The 21,796-nt window shown below is 41.7% G+C and overlaps 1 protein-coding gene across 2 annotated transcripts in view; it reads left to right on the forward strand.

Annotated features, from left to right (window-relative positions):
• Positions 1-21,796, forward strand: part of EFR3A (EFR3 homolog A) — a 1,082,041-nt gene that overhangs the window by 690,674 nt on the left and 369,571 nt on the right. For both annotated transcript variants that reach the window (XM_069220764.1, XM_069220765.1), the window contains exon 9: positions 2,828-2,906. In XM_069220764.1, the coding sequence (XP_069076865.1) occupies positions 2,828-2,906 (79 nt within the window). The remainder of the gene's footprint in view (positions 1-2,827; positions 2,907-21,796) is intronic.

Here is a 21,796-nt window from a genome sequence, read left to right on the forward strand (position 1 = left end):
ACGCTGAACATAATTACATAGTCAAACAAGTCCTAAGGAGAATAGATGATCACAATTTGACAGTCAGATTTGAAAAATGCAAATTTGGTACCAACACGATTGAGTATTTAGGACACACCATAACAGGTGAAGGGGTTGCCCCAAAAGCTGATCTTGTTAACATGATTCAGGCAATGGTTTCCCCCTCCACGAAAGAAGAGCTTTTGAGGTTTTTAGGAATGGTTGAATACTACCACAAATGTATTAAGAATTTTGCCGAAATCACCTATAATATGAGAGGCCTTCTAAGAAAAGGAGTTGATTTTGAATGGAATGAGGTGTGTGAAAAGGAATTTAACTTGATCAAACAGAAATTATTGTTGGCTCCTTGTCTCAGAAACTTCCCAACAAGAGTTCCATTATCACAGCTGATGCTAGTCTAAAGGGGTTGGGAGCAGTGTTACAACAGGGAGGATGTAATCCTCAGAACACTATTATGTTTTTATCGAGGAGTCTAAAAGGTGCTGAAAGCAAGTATTCGGTGATAGAGAGGGAAGCGCTTGCAGTCCACTGGGCCATAACAAAAATTAGAAACTTGTTGTGGGGATCCACATTCGTTGTCAGGACAGACCATAAACCTTTGTGTGAAGTCTTCAATAAGAAAGGGTAGATTCCATTTCCTCTAGAATATCCAGGTGGGTGATTGATCTCCAAGAATTCAACTTTGAGGTGAAATATATTCCTGGTGTTGAGAATGTTATAGCTGACACCTTATCCAGATTGGTTTCTGAAGACACCTCAGATTCACTTAAGGAGGGAGTTTGCGAGGAGGGACTAGATTTGGTGTGTGGGATCAATCAGGCGGCGATCTCGGAAAATAGATGGCGGCATGAATTGGAAGAAGACTCTACCCCACAAAAAATAATTAACCTCATCACAGTTGGGTGGAAACATAAACAGCAAGGTGGAGACATGTGCAAGGATTATTAGCTCATAAAAGACCAGTTAGCAACCAGAGATGGGTTACTGCTACGGGGTACTAGACTTGTACCCCCAACCATATTGAGAAAAGAGCTATTGGATTTAGCTCATGAGGGACACTCTGGGATTTCAAAGACAAAGGAAAGATTGAGGTCTAGTTACTGGTGGCCTGGCTTAGACATCCAAGTTGAACGGATGGTGAGAGAGTGTGTACAGTGTTCAGTGAGTGAGAAGAGTATGAAACCAAGAGTTCAACCCATGTTGTTAAGAAATAGGCCTGAAAAGCCGTGGAAGGACATTCCTTTAGATATACTTGGTCCTGTACATGGTGGTAGTCATCAGTTGTTAATCATTGTCGTTATTGACATGTTTTCTCGGTGGCCAGAAATTCACTTCTCTAAAGATATTGAAACTGTGTGTGTGATATGCTTTCTCAAAGATCTATTCTTAGGGGAGGGCTTACCTGAACCTCTTCTTACAGACAATGGCATCCAATTGGTTTCCAAAGAAATAGAAGACTTTCTCCAGATGTGTGGGATTAAGTACAAAAAATGTGCCTTATACCATCCAGAAGCCAATGGTATGGTTGAGAGGTTCAATAGGACCTTGAAAGAAACCATAGCATTAGCCAAGAATGACAACAAGAACTGGAAAGAGGAAGTAGTTAAAAGAGTTGGAATATATAGATTGATGCCACACACGACCACGGGGGTATCTCCGTTTGTTTTGTTTCGTGGGAGATGTCCCAACTCTATACTAGAACCTGGCTGGGTAAACAAATTCCTGGATAATGCGGTTCGTGTTAATAAGGATAGTTATGTAAAAGGGAGAGAGCTATCCAAGGTGCTGAAAAGCAATAACCGGTTTGATCGCAATCATGCTGTTAAGGTGACTAAAGTAAATGTTGGAGATTTGGTCATGATAAAACGCCCTGGTATGTCTATTGCTGGTTGTAAACTGTCCAAACCTTTGAGAGTTATCAAGATATTCACCAATGCTGTCAAAACCTGTGATCATCGGGTATGGAATCTAAATAGAGTTGTTCTATATAAAGGTGGAGTTATACAGGAATATCAGGATGGCTGTGAAAACTCTACCAAATCACAGACAATTTTAGAGACAATGTGTTAATTGGAAACTCAACCAAAGTTGGAGACAACTCCAGAGACAGTGAGGTAATGATTAAAACGTTGCTGAGGAAGTCTACCAGGAAGACACAGAGCCCGGCCTATCTTCAAGATTATGTGTAATTAATTGTTTTTCCAGTGGTTGTGTTTTGTTATTTTCTCCCACTTTTCCTTTCTCACAGGTCATCTATAACGTTTTATTATAATATATTTTTTTCTTTTTTCTGTGTTGTTGTAAAGGGGAGGATGTGTTGTATTCTGGAATGTGTAGTTCTGGAACTCTGGGGTGGAGATGGAACAACGGCAGTTGGAGAGAGGCACTGGGCCGGTGAGGGCAGACTGTCGTGTGGTTGGGCCGCTTTGTTCAGAACTTCTTGATTGCTAAATAAAGAAACCTTTTAAAGAAGTGGAGACCGGTTACCTTTATAACAGTCCCCATGTATAATTAAGCAATAATTTACAGAAGAATCATAATTTATTTTGCATAATAATTTGCTATAATGCATTGTATTGCATAATGTATTGCTATAGTCTTTTAGATTGGAAAATATTCTTTCTGTATTTGATGTCATCATTGCAATACAGACCTGATTATCCAGAGTGCTCTTATGTCTGGTTCTGCCTGCTTACATGTGCTCTTTATGTACGGTTTACATTTTTTTTTTAAAGATAATATTTTTTTTGCTTGAAAACGTATTTCTTTGCATTATTTTCTTAAGTTGGGCTCATTTCTTTTGCAGACATCTGGACCATCACAAACTTTGGGAATCAAATGATTTTCCTGTGATCTGTTTTAAAATTATAATGTATTCTATACAGGTAGGTAAGCATGCGTCAATGTCATATGAGCAGCAAGACTGTTGCATAATTATGAATTTATATGTCTGTTTCGTTGTAAAGTAAAATGTTTTAAATGAGTATATTAGAACATTGCTCTGCTACTGAGATTACAACCTCACTTGTTGTCTAGTAAATAACACTAGTTTCATCACTAAACCACTTTGAAATCACCACAGGAAATCATTCAGAAAAAAACACACATCCAAAATAATGGATCTATGAATTCGAATTCATATGACTGTAGATTTCAATATACAAAAAGCAAATCACAGATTTGTTACAATTGAAGGTATGGATCCAAAATAATCTGCTGGAAAAAGGCTAGTTTTAGGGAAACTCAAGTAGCCAAGAGTATGTACAAGTGAAGAGTGGATTAATAAAAATGTGCAATCATGTAGATCACCACATTGAGTGATATATAGGGTTTTCTTAGTGCAAGTTTATCAAATTGGCTTGAGTCATTAGGAGCCTAATGTGTATAATATATTTCTGCCTGCAGATTCCTCACTTTTTAATGTTCCCAGGATCCTGAGAAAACGCCATAGTTCCTACGCACTGCCATGTACCATTGGCTTCCATCACAACTCCATCCTCCCCCGAGACATGACGACATAGTGGCACATATAGCCATCACTCCAGCACTTCTTTCTTTCTGTGTCATTCAAAGCAGCTCTGAACCACCACTTCTCAGGCTTTTGTAACTTTAAAATGCTTCTACCGTTTTATAGGGAAGCCTGGAGGCATCCAAGCTTCCTTGAGGGACATGGTCTTTGATGGGGGCTGGCCATATGGAGAGAGCCAATTCTGGTATGGAACATTTTAAGTCAAGTCCTGCAGTGGCATGCTTGGTGATTTCTGGGCAGTTTCACCAGCAGTATTGAAAGTTTAAGGGCTACGTTACGGGGTTTATCTGCCCTTCGCAGGCAGGTGACCTAGCTGACCAAACAGCTTCTGACAACCTTTAAGACCTTTAGGGTCAAATATGGTGCAAAGCGAAAATGTCAGCAACATTATCAATCTTACTCCTGGCCTGATACTGCAGCCAAAACCTCCTTAGTTGGCCTTGCGCAAACATGAACGCCCAGTAGGGGCTAAATCTGGTGTTTCATTTCAACAATGGGTTCTGCAAATTCCATCAGCCTTGTGTTTACTTCTTTTTCTGCTTCTTTTGATCGTTGGCACACTGCTTCAAAAAGAAGCAGACTCAGCAGGTTCAGGAGACACCCAAGCCATTGCCCCTACGGATATCATATGCTGGAGATCCCTTTTCCTTTTAAAAGGGAATAATTGATGGATTTAAAAATCTTTTCTCAGAAGAATGAAGAGAATCTTCTACAGAGTTCCAGAGAAGGAGTTACCATGCTCTGAATGCCAAAAGGATTAGAACATTCTTGTACATTTTTAAAGCTCTGTACGTGTAAGACATATTTACTTTTCATATAGGTGCAATGTATCTGCATGCTTTGCTCTGTCATCCTGTAAATAATGACGCTGTCAAGTCCTTTCTAAAAGTGTATATACTTGCTTTTATATAGTTTCTTATGAAATGAAAGTAAGGTTTCTAAAGTTGCAGAATAATCCCAGGCTGAAAGAATCCATGCTTTGTCAGTGGGTGTCAAAGTGCCCAAAAAGATGAGTAACAGGGAAAGCAGAGAGCCAAAGTAAAGAAAACCAATTTGAGCATCTTAGCATTCACTGCATTCACCACCGCAAAAACTCTATTTCCTCATCCCTCAGAAAAGAGCCACCTTGGTCTATCTGGGCCCAGCCAAAAGTACTCTCCATGGTTCCTATGTGAACACACCACGTACCTGAAAAAATGCCCACACAGCTTGGATTCAACTATTCTCCAGGTTCATGATCTCCAGAAAAGATCTTGCTACCCCAAGTTGCATAAATGCATTCAGGGCCATATGTGTCTTTTGGACATAAGTTAAAGATAGTAGGATTCGGGTTGGGAGAGAGCAGTAGACAAACACAACCCAGAAAGACCAATTTTTCCTAAATTATTTAAGTGCAGCAGAAAACAAGAGCATCATAAACCACTTAGAGAGTACCTTGCTCTTCTGGACGGTCCTGTAAATATTCTGCACCATTTGGTTTACAGACCCTTCTTGAAGCTCAAGGAAAGCTGACGGTACTCTTTTACTCTGAGGTCAAGTGACTTTGCAAGGATCACCAGCATGATGCTCAAAATGAAACAGATATAAAACAGATGCAGGGCACTAACCCTGATGTAAAGGCAAACGTTAAACTTGAGGCTAAGCATAATATAGAGCCCTGTAACATAGCTTGGAATGGGCAGACTAAATGTCATTGGCAGTTGGCGTCTGATATCATTATATATTGGGTTGGCCTGAACGCTTGTCCTAATGGTGGGTTACCATTGGGTAAGGCTGCCAAATTAAGACAAGGTTATCTCAACCCTTGCTGTTCATCTCTTTTCGCTCTCTGACCTCCTGACAACTGTTTGGACTGCCCTGCATCTGAGAACCCTGTCAGAGGACAGCCACTACCTGCCATGATCCTGACTACTTACACTTAAGCAGCACCAGCTGCCCCATTGGCAAGATTTTCATTCGAGCATCCCTTAATTTTAGTGTGTTGAGGGTGGGTGGTCCTGCTTCTTGTAGATGTGTGGCACAAGTGATGAGTGGTTCGTTACTGGTCCCCATGAACCTTGCCCTGATGTTGATTTTACATAATCTTGTCTGTTACTCAGTGCATCGAAAAATTTAAAAAAACACATAACAGGCACCTCAGAGGACTGAAAACCTGTAGGTTTGAGGGTATAAGGAACTGAGGAGGCCATACTACATTCTGCTCCTCATTTTCTCATTCTGACCAAGACGTTATGTTTTCATCTGTAAGGAACCATGACTTGTCATATACATGTTTTGTCTATTAGGGCAAGAGTTCTAGGCTCTCTTACACAAGAGGGCTACACCCATAGTAGTACTTGTGAGAAATTCGGTTTCTGGTTGAGGCCTGAGATGAGCGTGACATCTTCTCAAACAACAGCCTCAATCCTTGTCTGGGTGAACCACCAAGGTCACTAATTTACCTGTGCTTAACCCTCTGGTAGCTTGCCACAAAAGCAGCCAGGCTTAACTTAGAGGCAATGAGTAAAGTGTTTATGCAGTAATAAACAGTAATAAAGTGAAAACACAAGGAAAAATCTGACACCAATTTAAGAAAATAGAATTTAATAAATTATTTGGCACTAAAACAACAACTATCCAACAACTAACAGACCATGCCACCTCAGTTTGGACCCACTATATGCAAATCAGTCGTGACCCAGCTTCAATGGGGACAGTTCAGCCCAAAATGCCAAGCCAGGTCCTCCCTGCACAGGAACCCAAGCAACCAAGGACCAGTTTTACCCCTGTTATCAACCAGGTATAGTTTGGTTCTAGTGACATAGAGTGCACAGGACTCACATTTGAGCATACCCATCCCACTTAGGGTGACATATTAAAGTATACAAAAAGTGATGGATGGAATATTTAAATTAATCCCAGTCACAAGCAATTACTCAAGCGCATTCCCGTCTATAGTTAATGTGCACACCATGCCACCTCAGTTTGGACCCAGCCGTATGCAAATCAGTCTTGACCCTGCACCAGTGGTAACACTCCATTCGGAACTGCCAAGCCAGGTCCACCCTTAACCATAACACAAGCAACCCATATCTGGTTTCGCTGTTATGGGGTCATCAGCTGAGTATAACATGGTTCCAGTGACAAGGTTAAAATGAAAGCTAGTGGAAACACACAGCAAGTGTGTCTTTACTTCTACCAGCTTGGCCCTCCGATCTGTTAATGCCAGCTGTTTGTTGGTAAGCTACTCACATTCTCTTTGGGATTCGGTGACGAGTCCTCCCAGGTGTGCCTGAAGACCTTCGCTCTGTACTATTTCATGCCATTCAAAATGGTCATGATACTGTCAAGTTCAAGATCCGTTGTGGCTTGGACACCACTGATTACATACGGCGGGTCATTGGCACCAGTGTTTTGCCATTCGCTACCCTGCATGGCTGCAATCGACTGGGTTCTCCACTGATGTCCAGTTTTCCCTGACAGGCATGCCATTTGATGGGGCTTCCCTGTTTGGGGAAAAAGCTGATTGAGCGTTTTAAAGAGAGCAGGACTATTGCTCTCTCTTTGGGTCTTTCTGCCCCACCTTGCTAATCACAACAGTTCCAAAGCTCCTTTTGCCACTTTGGCCAAAGCATCCCTTACTGCCAACCCCACAGGTAACCCAGCAGTTTCGCAATAGAGACCATGATACCCACCACACCAACTGCCAAGGTCAGCGAGCCACCAAGCCTACCATCCTCCCTGTGGCCCCATCTGCCAAACCTCTTTTGCTTGCCCTTGCAGGAACACAGCCAGCCAGCGGGAGGCAGAATCTACCAATTCTTGCCAGGTTGGCAAGCGATCACGTTAGACGGGTGGGTCCTACAGATTGCTCACAAGGGGTATGTCTACCCTTTCTTTCTTCTCTGCTATACCTTCAACCATCCTCTCAGTGACTGATGGAAGACCATCTCTCTATTTTGCAGCAGAAAGATAAAAATGCTCACGCTGGTCCAGGTCTTGTTTGCCCTCATCCCCGAAGATTGCTGGGTTTGGCTAAATGGATTCTTTTCCAGTTGCAATTCCCTGCTGTAAACACACGCATAACACACACATATCAAGCAGATCACAAATAATAGGAGTATCCACAGAACAGTAACCAGAGTCTCATGAAGTAATTTTAGCCTTTTCTCATTAAAGAGTAAGACTGAAGGGTTAATATATTAATTTTGATTTGTATATGTTTAAACTTTCTCTAACCATGTTATGTCACTCCACGAGCAGATCTGGACAGTTCCTTGCTACCCCCTGCATTTCAGAGCCTAAAATAAAGGTACTTAACAAATCATTAAGGTGGCAACCTTATTGTTGGGATGGGAAAGTCCCCTGTATGGTAATGGATGTTTGCCTCCGCTGCAGCGATATCTGGAGTCTTGGTACCCGTCTGCTTCCTGGACAAAGAACAGAACTAGAGAATGGGCACTTCACAAGGGGGTAACCCCTCACATCACAAACCCCAAAGACTCAGACAGTCAATCGCATCTTGTCTGGAAATGAGTTTTAAAAAGAGAACTTGAGCCTCTCAAATTGTCAAGCTGCGGCTGTACATTAGTAGGGAGAAGACCTGCCTGTTGTGACCAGGAATGTGGACTAAGGTCTACTAGTTTCCTCAAAGGGTGAGGGCCTGGTAAGCAACACTTAACAACAAGTCCTCAAGTGCTAACTCCACCCACAAGTCCCACGCATTCTTCCAGCAATGTGGAACCCCAGCTGTCAACATCATTGCTCACCCTCATAAAATGCAAAAGTCCCAGGTTTCACATTTAGGTACCCCAAATCGACAGTGTGTGGGCAATGCAAAATGGATGAACTGGTCAGGTTTATTTGCTGATGCATTTCTTCCTCTTCCTCTCATTCAGTATATAGTGAAGAAGATGAAGCAGGGTACATAACCCTCGTGTTGGTGGCCCCAACCTAGGCCAGAAATCCCTTGCACTCAGTGCTTCCAGAGATGCCCATCAGTCCACACGCAAAGGCTGCCAATAAAGCCAGACTTTCTCATATGACGTCATGATGAAATCAGGGACCCAAACTCGAAGGAGCTCATCCTAGTGAACTAGCGCCTGAGGTCTTACTGATCACGCTTTCTGATGACTGTATGGGCATACCACATGAAGCTCATGTGCATACTACATGTGCATGTTATGTAGCCAAGTGGAAGAGATTTGTCCAGTGCTGCATCTCAAAACTACACTTATTTAAGGTCAGGGATTGAGACATCTCCTGTGACCTTTGACACTTGGAATAGTCAGGTCTTCATATGTTTTCATAATCATAAATGCTTTATTTGGTATTGAAATCATTACATTTAATTATAGTGCAATGCACAATACAAACAGCAGATACAAATATAAAACTAAGTATTTCAAACATCATCATAAAAACATTGCAGTTTACTCAAAATGAGGTACACTGCATACTAAATCATATAAAAATGAAAACATCATAAATCACAACATAGCAATAGATAGGAGGTTTATCTTCCAACACATTACCTATACAGTTTGCACACATAGAACAGCACAGAGTCCTTTCAATAAGCTTCCTTCTCGATTCACATCATTGTCACATATATTTACTCTAATCTAGGGATTAAGCAATGCCCATAGTTCACTAGGAACAAACCATGGTATCAATGTGGGAATTATAACTGAAACACCTAATTTCTTTCCCACATTTTGTTTTTTTGAGAACAGTGCAACAAACCTCAGAAAAAAGTGCAGCTGATGGCTAGGCCTAAAAATATCTGTTAGAAGTTAACAGACTGTCTCATTGTGTTAGCTCTAATATGGAGGATATGCAGCAGCTGCTCAAACAATAGATTCCCTGGTCTCTTCTCTCAACAGCCTCAGGGCCACCACACACTGCCTAACCCCCAGCTGTTTGCAAATGGGTATAATCTAAATCAACCTAGGCTTTACATACCCAGACAAAAGAAAAAGTGCTGCAGATTCTCATCAGAATGCTTGCATTCAGGGCAAACCATACTCTGGTCTTGCTTAGATTTCCATTTTTCACAGGAAGACTGTAATGGCAGTGTCATGTTGAAATCTAACATACAAAAATCTAGCTGCAGGAGACAAAATATAGCCTTGGAATTCTTATTTAGCTCAATTACTTCTTTACGAGCTTTATGATATTCTACCAGGGTCAGCGTGGATTTAAGCCTCCTCCAAAACAAAAGTGGTCTTAACTCAGCTTTATCAATAATTGATTCAACACCCAAATCCCACCTTAAAGGTAGGAAGGGTGTACTCTTGGGGCGGCCTATCAAAGATCTTTCAAAATTATTTGCGGCTTTTCCCAAACTAGTCAGACCTGTAAATCCCTGCAACTTTATTCCATATAGGGCACTACCTTCAGCCTACACACTATACAGTTTAAGTGCAGGTGAAATCTGCTTGGTTTTCAAGGCCCAATACATTCTCTGTACCCCAGATGCATAGTGTCATGAATTCATACTACTCTTCTTAACCTAGGAGAACCAGAGCATACTACTAGTTACCCTAAAACCACAATACTCAAATTCTGTCACTCTTTCAAGATCTCTTCCCTCAAGAGTAATGGATCCTCTAAAGGACTTGTGTGGGTTTCAAAGCCTAAATGTGTTTTTTGCGTGATTTATTAACAACCCTTTCCATGCAAAAGAGCCACAAAGCAATCAACCAGTGTCTACAGGCCCATCGGGGTCTTAGACACCAACAGGGTATCATCTGCAAACAAAAGGAGGGATTTTTTCCACCCTGGGATCTTCATAGCATTGTAGTTTTGCAGGTGGGCCACCACATCATTAAGGCACAGGGAATATAAGTTTGGGGCAGGTACACAGCCTTGACACCCCCACCCCCTTTGTGTGTTGCTGTACATATTATTTCCCCCAAGGAGCCATATAGGACTTGGTGCGTGGGTGTCCTGGTGTAGCCTCATCAAGATGCTTAGTAGATCATCAGAAACACCATCATTTTTCAGCACCGTCCAGAGTTTATGCCGAGGTACAAGGTCAAAAGCAAATTTAAGATCCAAAAAGACCAAGTATAGATGTGTTTTTTGTGGCTCGGCGTCTTCCAGTATATGGTCATAAACCTAAAAACCTGGTCAATAGTGCTTATATCACTCCAGAATCATGCTTGAAGGTTAGATAGTCCTTCTCTTCTATACAGTCCTGTAATCTGTTTAAGATGTGTCTACAAAAGGCCTTCTGGATAACATCTATCAGGCTTATTGGTTTGTAATGTAGGGGTGAATCCCTAGAACCCTTTTTGTATATTGGTACTATCTCTGCAGCCTTCCAACTAGATGGAATGTTTGCCCCCTTAAGGATTGCATTAAATAATAAATGTATATATGTGGCCCAGTTTTCTGGCTCCACAAGAAATAGATCACCCAAAACCCCATCCGGTCCCGCCACTTCCCCCAAAGCAACACAGCTAATTGCAGATTCGGTTTCTTCTTGATCAGTGCTTAGTGTCAGTGAACATGCCTGTAAACCAAGATCTTCTGGTGCACAACCCTCTAAAACAAGACCCAGAGGGGAATCGAATAACTCAACAAAATGCTTATACCATGTCTCAGGATGAATAGAGTTTGCCAGAAAGTCTCTAGCATTTTGGCCTCTATTAGTTACCAGGCGCCAGAATCTCTTGGTGTCCTTTGAGGCCCCAGCCTCATATAACTCCTTCTCAGATCAGGCTTTCCCATCTGCCATTTGCTTTTGCCTGGACCTGCTTGAATAGTTTCCTTTGTCTCCTAATGCGCACAGGATCCCCGTCCTTTAAAGTTAGGCATAGCCCTGGTTTTGCTGACCTACAGTCTATTATACCATCTAATGGCTGTGTTCCCATGATATTTGGTTCCTGGGCACCTCTGGACAAAACACTCCCCCAACATTTAAAAAAAGATTCTCATGAATTATCCCAACTTCCTGAATTTGGGCTTGCAAAGGTGAGAGATACTTTAAGGTCGCAATAGCCTCTTGGAGGGCATTATTCACGACTACCACAGTCTCTGGCCTAGATGCCATGTTACCGTATTTAAGTCTATGCCTGTCATTCCTTGGATTTGGATTAATAGAACGTGATAATGTACCTTGCTCCTAGTGCCCAATCAAGTTTGTCATTTTACAGACTGCAACATTATGATCATGATCAGTCCTCATAATAATCATGCCTACTGCTACAATTGTTCATGAAGGCAGGGAAAATAGAATATAATCAACCATGCTGGTATGGTTAGTTCAATTGTAAGTAAGTAGTGCATGCTGGTTGGGCTTTGTACGCCAATTACAAGCCCACAGGCCATAAAATAATGTAAATGAAAGCAATTGGTATGCATCCTGAGTCCATGTCTTCAGCGGCGGAATATCAAGAGAAGGGACGCCCTTATTCCCCATCCTCTACCTCTGAGAAGGAGTGTCCATAATTGTCCAGGGGTTCAAAGATGGTATTAAAATCACCTGCAATAATCACAAAGTTATACAAATCAGATTGTTCCCTGTGCACCCTTAGTTTGCTATGGGGTCGGGGTCTCTCCACCACCTCTTACCCTATCCACCTAATTGTATACGTTGTACAGATATCAAGGTTATTCTCCCCCAGTAATTTTTATACATTATATTTTTAAGGGTAAACTATGTATGGGGCTCAGTGCTACGTTCAAAGAGGTACGTATCCATGCTACAAGACCCCCAAAGGGGAGTCCACCTTCAGTTAAAAGAAACTGGGATAAAAAATTAACATAGCCTGGTCTATGTATGCGATCCATGCTCCATGTCTCTTGGAGCAGACAAATATCGAATTGATCCATAAAGGAATCCCATTTAGACTTAACAAGCTTAGAATGTAGCCCTGCAAGGTTCCAGGACAAGATGTTTATCTTGGACAGCTTGTTAACTAGGCCAGATTTTAAAAGTATGTCGGTCACTCCCAGAGGTCTTAAATATAGTGAGCCTGATATTCCAGTATAAGGTATATGTTGTGAAAGTCCATATCTTTTGAGGACTCCTCATCTCTAGTTAGTGGAAGATGACTCCTATCTCCAAGTCAGTCCACCACCGACAACCCCAGATTGTTATTCGGGAGTGAATCACAGTTAGCATGTGAGAAGAGGGAGACTAAATTTATACTGCATTGAAGTTCCCTCCAGGGGATTTTTCCAAAACTCCAACCCCACAAACCCTTCTGCCAATTTAGGATCCTTTAATCCAAGCTTCATATAGTCATAGTCATCCAGTTGAAGGCTGGATACCGATGTCTTTTTGCATATGAAATATCTGAATGGCTTACTGAATAGTAATTACGTGTGGATCTTATATAGTGAATACATTTATTGATTAGTAATTCCTCATCCTCTCTCAACCCTTTGGTTAGCTTAGGAACATTTGTCGACAAAACAAAGTTCAATCTCTCATCACAATTGCCTCCACCTTTTAAGATCACGCTCTTCTGCGCTAGAGGTGAGCTGGGAAACCTGATCTGGACCACTCCTTCCTACTTCTAATTACACAAGTGGCTTCATCAGATGGAGATTTATCATGTTTGCGTTTAAAGGAGTACCTGCAAATGAAGTTGTGTAGGGCGCACCTCGGGATCCGATTGGCATTCCAGATGTGAGCTATGGAAAGGGGGTTGACCAGATGTAACCTTTTGATTCCTCCTGATGTTTTGTTCTGCTATCAGTGTAGTAAATACACAATTAAACAATTAGGCAAAGAAGTGGCTACCTTGCTGTGTTGTAGACTTCCGTTATGGTAACAAGACTGCTGGATTTTGGGCGGCAGCATCACCAAGCGTGGGGGACTGGATCTGATCCAGCTGTTGGTCTAACCCTTTCCGGCTAGCTAGCAACACCTCACAAGTACCAGAGGTAGAAGTGATTTGTGGCAGCCTATTGCATGACACTCAGACTCTTCAGGGAAGCCGTGGTGGAACAGGTTGTACTATTATAACACAAAAAGAGAGTATCTGGAGTAATACAACACCACACAGACTCCTGTTTCATCAAGGAACTGTAGACACAAAGTGTGTGGTGGGTATAGGGAATAGGTCTCTTGTAGCCTATTCAGGGTTCGTCGGTTAGGCGGTTGCCTTCATGGACATAGAGGGTCAGGAGTGTCATTTGTGTGTGTGAGGGAGTTCCCTTTACGGACTAGGTAGTGTCACACACATTAAAGTGTCATGCTTCATCATATGACCACCTAGCCCCACCCAGGTAAGATGATACTACCTGGGTGGACTCAACCTCGTTGTTAAAAGAACTCTGAGGGAGTGCTGAAATTTATCTTGCTGGATAAGTCAAGGGATCCAGTTGAAAGGTGTGATAGATAATAAAATTACCTTACAAATCATCTGTTCGATATAAGAATTTAATAATATAGATGTTTGTAGGTAAGGTTAAAAGAACAGTGGGGACACCTTTGAGTTTAATGATTCAAAGTGTCTAAAAAAGTGGGGACCAACATGTTTCTGCCCGCGCTAAGAGCCTAAACGGTCTGGGGCATTTTTCAGGGTCAAGGATCCCTAATACATGAGGGGCTATATTGATATGCTAAAAATGAGAAGGTAAATTTTCAAAAGTACAAGCGGCCTACCTGGTTATGCTCTAGAGGTATGGCCTAAAGGAGAAGCAAGATCAGAGTTAAAAAAATAAATAAAAAAAGTGAAATATATGTGTCACATCACTCCACATTACTGCACACAAAGATGTAAACATCATGCCATTGGTAATATACACTTACATGCAAATGTTACAATGGCTATGGCATGGGGTGCTGGCTCATGCTTATCTTACCCTATGTATACAAGGCGGATAGCCTCTGGTCTGGGACATGCAGAGGGGAGTTGCCCTTTATAGTCACACTCTATGAAGGAAAGGCGGTTTTAAATCAGCATGGAGAAATATAGGTGGAGGGGAGGGATTGCAAAGGCACAAACAATACATTTAAGTTATTCAGTGCGTAAATTAACGGTACTTCTAGATTTTATGACATCCTCTCTGGTGTGGAAAATGCTGCAAAAGGAGCTGGTGACAATACAACAGAAAATTCATGTATCCGACAAACGAACAGAGAGAGTTACTTAAAAGTTGTGAAGAAAAGGGGGGGAAATTATAGGGATAGGCGCTAACAGAATATCACCAAAACAGTTCTTTAACAATAGATAGTAAATACGGTGCTCCGGAACGGAGGGTCCTCCCAGCACCTCCAGTGTTTCTCCAATAGGAAAAACCAAACTGATTCAAAAGGCCAGGGCACTCGTATGAAATAAGATAAGAGTCTGTGCAGTTAGGTTCTTGGTCTTCGGAGAATCAATATATAATCCAAACAGAGTTAAAGTTCAGTGTCTTTACTCTTGTGCGAGGTTTTCATACATGTTCATCACATCAGAAAGATTCCATATGTGGTCATCACAACAGCCAACACGTGTTTCGGCTCCGAGAAATTAATCTCATTGACTTCCTCAGGGCAAAGTATAAGTAAGGTGTTAACATGAATAAATGGCTTATCCTAATCAAGTAAACGTCTTCAAGATAATGTACGATCAATAGAGAAAGAGTAGTGGGAATCACGTGACGGGGGCAAAACACTATTATCCCCGAGTCTTCGTGAGGGAGTACTCATAAGTCAGCACGAATGGATCCAAAATCTTTTACGGTGCGATCTATAAACAAAACAGTTCTTTTGGGTAAATTCTTGTGTTGGGGGCGCTGTGTCTTGCTCCCCGATAATTAATCTGGCATGTATGTAGAGAAAAAGGATGTGTAAGTCCTCCGTCTCATCTGAAACCGATGTAACAAAAATTATAATCATATGTTGCTTCTAAGTTGAGCAACCAGACTCCGCCCCTCAAAATAAAGTGAAAAATACATAAGTTAACATTAATGTCACCTACCTAGAAGTATAAGGTATAGAAGAGACACAGAGTAAGGTCTCAGGAGTGTGTGTGAACTCCTCGGCATTACAACGGTACTTCTAGATTTTATGACATCCTCTCTGGTGTGTAAAAGGCTGCAAAAGGAGCTGGTGACAATACAACAGAAAATTCATGTATCCGACAAAGGAACAGAGAGAGTTACTTATCTTTGTGGTGGGTCTAGAGTGCTCCCACTAAGGGGAGTAGCCAACTTATTACTCCAAAGTGGGCATCTCGGTACTTCACCTATGTGAAACAGGTCGTACCCCTTCCTATCAGCTATGCAAGTCTCTTCCATGCAAAGACAAGGTAGGAGCAGAATCTTGATCCAATAAGTTTTATTGTAGTAACTGCGTTCTATGTGAAAAGGCATGAATTGCAATATTGAGGATAATAAAACACACCGTTATTGCAGCTGTGACCAAAAGAGTAAAACACAAGAAGAGTCACGCCATATTGTCTTAATAGCGTGCCTAACATTCCTACCTACACGACTAAGTTTCTACATGAGAGCAAGCAGCCTAGTCTGCCCTTCTAGTCCCGGGAAGGAAGCCCAACCCCTATACCTGTGTTTGGAGGTAAAGAAGAGGTCTGTTAGCCTGGTGAGAGTCCTCCCATGTAGATGAAAAGAAACCAAAAGGTCTCCGCAGAAACTGTGACGAGGGGCAGCATAAGATGGCAAGACTGGAATGTCTTCTCCAAGATGGTGTGGGCAGTGTGATGTTTTATATTAACATCTCTGTTGTTCTAAGAACTTCCTTGACGTGACAACACATTTGTTGTGTAGGGTAGACATGTACCCTTTGGCCCGGCAATACCCAATTAAAAGTCATGTACATCCTTTGGTTGAGCACATGATGAAAATGTTGTGCAAAGAACTGGACAGCAGATTCTGCAAGGAAGGACAACTGATGAATGGAATAAAATACATCTCCACTAAAATGAAGCTTTGCTAAAATAATAAAAGGAATAAAAGGGAAATGTAACAAGGTAAAAAGGCACAGACCTCACAACACCCTTCCCATTATCGGTTCAAAGGTGCAGAGGTCTACAATAAATCATCTATCCTACAGTAATTACTAAACGCAAGCTAAAATATAGTGAATGAGATTAAATGTCCATGTCAACAAGCAAAACAGACTAAAATATGAGTCACATTAAAAAAGGTCTATTTAAAATTTTTGCAAAACTCGAACTTCATTTCAGGCCAAATGTCAGCAAGTCAACAATAAACCTGGTCTTTCGGAAAATCGCCAATGTCATTTATTGTTATTGAATCCAGGAAATACCCCACTTCGGCAGAAGTTAAAGAAACCAGTTTGTTGACAAGGAAAGCGAGGGAGCACTGTAGCCTCAGCCATAGCTCCGGCCAAGGTGGCAGCATCCCATGCAGTGCCAGGCACCAAGAGTCACGTGATCCACAAATGGCGGCTAATAGCAAGCTTCCCATAGCAATTGCAATCTTAATGTGCATGTCTTGTAATGAACCCTCATCGAGAACCCCAACAGACCAGCATCCAAAGTAGAAATACTACATTATTCATTCACGACAGTTGGGCTGGTGGAAGCGCCATCAGTCCTCCTTGTTGAGATGGGCAGCCGTTGCGAAGAAAGAATAGCAACAGAAAAATGCTGCCAATTAATGCCAAAGTAACAGTGAATCCCCCCAAAGACGCTAGAAAAATTGAGTATACGGCTGAAGGTGTTACGCCACATTTACAGGAAAAGATGCTGATAAAACTATAACCAACGGCCTTGAAGAAGTGTACAGCCCCAGGGCTGTTAGATGCATTAAAGATGTGACCTATGAGTACACCGAAATATTTTGGAAAATTAGTATTTAAAAGGCACTGTATTTCTGCAGACGACCTCCCCACTTGAAGGGCATAGTTCTCGCGGGTAGATGTAAGCACCATGTGTTTCTGAAACAAGAAAGCTTTTAGTCTGCTCAGCTTGTCAACATTTACATTATTAGAAGTAGAAATATGAGGCCAAATTTCTGGTACTTTTATTTCACTTGTGTTGGTGGGGAAGCACATTTCCGCAACATGTAACAATTTGGGAGACCAAAGCTACGTCGGCAATTCTGGCTTGCATTCCACAACAGATGATTTCATCCAGCATCATGTAACACCCATTCAGGAGCACCCGGAATGCCGGACGAATCAAAGTGACATGGGTCTGCTTTAGATAACAGGCTCAATTCTCACCAGAAGCATTACATGCTCCATGCAAGGACAGTTGTTTTCAAATCATTGAATGACTTACAGAAGTCTCACATTCGCTTGTGAACCCTGTGTATTAACCAAACTACAGTTGGTATTTCTGCCACAGTGAAAGGCAACTTTTCTAACTTTTTGATGTTTAACAAAATATATATTGCTTCTTTCTTAGCCATTATTTGTTGCTGTCACATCAGATTTAATGTGGCAAACAATTCCCTGGAGCTGACATGTTGCCAGGACACACACCCACTTTTCAGAACTTGTACTGGTCAACCTGACTGCTTAATAGACCTAAGCGCATTCTATCTATGTTGTAAAAATGACATGCCATTTTGTATGATGCCAACTGTAGGTGAAACAAAAATGTTAAGTGTGTATATGTGGTTGGATAAAGTGTTCTCCATCAGCTAGAGCTTTTTGTAAGTTTTCCTGATCTGTTTGCCTTACCCGGGAGGGGGCTTCTTTTTGTGACAGTTTCCATATTTCATTACATATTTCATATAAGAAGCTCTTTGTGCGTGGTTTTCTTGGACCTAACAAGAAATCTTGGAAGTCAGTGTTTTCTCACAAGAGACTAAGGTGTTGTTTAACAGCTGTTAATGTGGAAAATGTCAACCATTGCTGACATAATTTGCCCACGCTATATGTGGTGACGATATCAGAATGTGGTGATATGTATCGAGGGTCAGGTCGGCTCGCTTTAAAGCCCCCTGTTGATTTTACAAAACATGCATGACGACAATGCATGACAAAGCTCTCTGTAGCACTGTCTATCAGAGTCATTGCCCACTTCCTGTTTTTCAGTAAAGTTCCACTTATGTGTGACATTTCTAGCCGACATTTCTGCCACTTTTTTCTTTTTGGATTGCACTTTCTGTTGAGGTACTTTCTCTTCCTTTTGTATGGAAGGTTCCAGTGAGCGTTGTGAATCTTTTCTTGGTTCCACATACTCGTTTTGTTGTTCGGAACGCCCGCCCCCTCCCTGCGTTTATCCAGTGAGTCCTGAAAGGAAGGAGATTGGCGTGTATCAATATATTGGTATCTATTAGGAGTTTTTTAATTATCCCTACTTCTCAAATTGTAGCATTTCCCAGAGGTCTCCAAACATGGAGATTCTCTCCTTTGTTTTGCATTATCTTTATTTTGTTTTTGTTTATCATAGCGTTTTTTAGAACCCTCTGCTGCTTGCTTGGTTAAATCCTTATTCGATTTACCTTGTAGTTGTGGTTTGCTTGGTCTGGCTCTCAGACTATCCCGACCTGTAGTAGAATAGGTCTCAGTGATAATCTTTGGCATCTCGCGCTCCTAATCCGTTACAGGAAGATCCCGAAGCCTCTGAAGTACTGCCAACGCTACTACTTCCCCTTTAAGATTGCTTAATGTGATTGAAGATACTGTGGCAAAATTGCCCATTAATTACATCCCAAGATCCAGGGCAGGGGCAGCCCCTTATTAATCCAGAATTTGTTTTAACATTTCCGGAAGATAGAGTGCAGCAAACACTTCACCCCAAGTGGCACAATTGTTCACTGAGGAAACCATCCCAAATGGCAAGCACATTGTGAGTATTCTATGTCTAACTTGGGTCCTGTAAGCGGAAAGAACACTTCCAATGGGCAGATTTTTTGTGCTAACCAAAATGGAATGTCTTCACGTTTGGTGGTACTTTACCCATAATTGAATGCACAGTAGCAGGACTAATGCCCGCTGTGGCCACATATGGTTGCGCTGGAGCAGCCCTTGCTGGGGCGGTATTCAAAATCTGCATTACAAATTGTATTAATTGTCTATATATTTCTACTAAATCAGTGTATAGGTGGCATACATCTGCCACCGCCGTTGTACTTACATTAGGATGTGGTATATTGATCACTAATTCTGGCCATATAGGTTCGTCATCACTTAAAAGACCTAGTCTAACACTGTGGAACTTGTATTAGGGCGTCATTAAGCCAATTTTGGTGTTTATGATAAGATTGTGGTATTTCTAAATACGCATAAAGTCTATATTGTGCGGATGCATTTGCTGGAGTATAATAATGAAATGTGTGCGTGTTTCCATCTGCTGCTGGAAAGGTAACCCAAGAGTAAACATTTCTGTTTTGTATGCTGCATGTGCCTCAATGACAAACGTAACTTCTCCCTCATCTGTTAGGTCATTATTTCTTAAATGTGTTGTGAGGGGGAGCCTCATGTTTGTTGCAATTGCGACCCTGTTCTGGTCTACAATTTTAAAAATAGAATTGATTTGTTAGAGAGATATAAAACACTAATTGGGGAATTCTTTTAAAAGTTCAAGCTTGAATAACTTACAGCGTCAAATAGGTACTACTTGTCTAACTGAGGAGGTTGTTACCTAATACCACGGACATCTCCATATAAGGTAATTAGGGTGTCTTTTGCATGTAATGGCACAGAGATACTTAGGAGATTTGTAAAATCAGTGCCTAACCAACATTGGTGGCACCATGTCGTAGACTCCCTTTATGATAACGAGAATGCTTGATTTTTGGCGGCAGCACCACTGAGCGTGGGGGACTGGGTCTGATCCCATGCCGTCTGTTGGCCTAACCCTTTCCAGCTAACTGGCAGCACCTCACAAGTACCAGAGGTAGAAGTGATTTGTGGCAGCCTATTGCATGGCACTCAGACTCCTCAGGGAAGCCAGGGTGGAGCAGACCGGACCCCTTTCTTCCAGTTATACAAGTCTTACATACAAAGACAAGGCAAAAACAACATCTTGGTCCAATAAGTTTTATTGAAGCAACTGTGTTCTATGTAAAAAAGCATGAATTGCGATAATGTGGATAATGAAACACAGCTTTATTGCAGCGGTGACAAAAGAGTGAAACACAAGAAGGGTCCCACCATATTGTAGTGCCTAACATTCCTACATACACTACTACGTTTCTACATGAGAGCAAGTCGTAGTGGTAACCCTAACCTGCTCTTCTGGTCCTGGGAAGGAAGCCCAACCCCCATACCTGTGTTCAGAGGTAAAAAAGAGGTCTATGACTCTGGTGAGAATCCCCCCACGTAAACGAAGAGGAACCGAAAGGTTTCTGCAGAAACTGGAACGAGGTGCAGCATAAGATGGCAAACTGGCTGGAATGTCCCCTCCAAGATGGTGTGGGCAGTGTGATGTTTTATAATAACATCTCTTCTGTTCTAAGAACTGCTCTGATGTGACAACACATTTTTCTGTGTAGGGTAGACAGTGTACTCTTGGGGTTGGCAATACCCGGTAAATATTGTGTACAGCCTTGAATTGAGCACAGGATGAAAATGTTGTGGAAAGAAATGAAAAACCGATTCTGCAAGGAAGGACAGCTGATAAAAGGAATAAACAACCTCTCCACTAACATGAAGCTTTGCTAAAATAATAGAAAAAAATAAAAGTGAAATGTAACTAGGTAAAAGGGTACAGGCAACAGGCCCACAGTTACATAATGTGCCAGTGTGAAAAGCCAAAATAACAGCTGCTATCCGCCTTAGGACATTTTAACTTCTTGACCTCCGCCGACACAAACGAGAGCTGTGCCCATAACACAGTTATCTCAACCTCCTATACAGTGCAGCAAATAAAACATATCCACAACATTATCAGACCCAGTTCTTCCACTTATCACCGTAATGTCCCCGCGATTATCGTCTGTTATACAAACTACCCTCTCATTCGCCCTTTCCACCCCTTTAATTTCTGTGCCCTGTTGCAAGTCTGTAAGCACTGAATATGTATTAAAACAGAGAATATTAGGCTCCAAAGGAACTACCCCCTGATTATGAGAGCTAGTTGAGATGGGATTAGGCCACATTAGCCTCCTGAGACTCATTTTGCTGAGGGCATTTTTACTTGTTTGCTCTGAAATTGAAGTTGAGAGATTGATCCTCTGTTTTGGTCAAAACTTGGTGCTAATTTCCCCCAATGCCTTTCTTTGCTTAGCACCTTCTACAGCCTTAATCCCCCCTAGAAGAGACGCAACCTCCTAAATGAGTGTGTCATTATCCTCCAGTGTTGTATTAACTACATGTCTGACATTATTCTCATAAGAAACAACCCTGAAACTTTTCTTCTTTTTCCCCGCTGTATTCTTTTT

This window comes from Pleurodeles waltl, chromosome 2_2 (genome assembly GCF_031143425.1).
Source record: "Pleurodeles waltl isolate 20211129_DDA chromosome 2_2, aPleWal1.hap1.20221129, whole genome shotgun sequence".
Taxonomy (NCBI): domain Eukaryota; kingdom Metazoa; phylum Chordata; class Amphibia; order Caudata; family Salamandridae; genus Pleurodeles; species Pleurodeles waltl.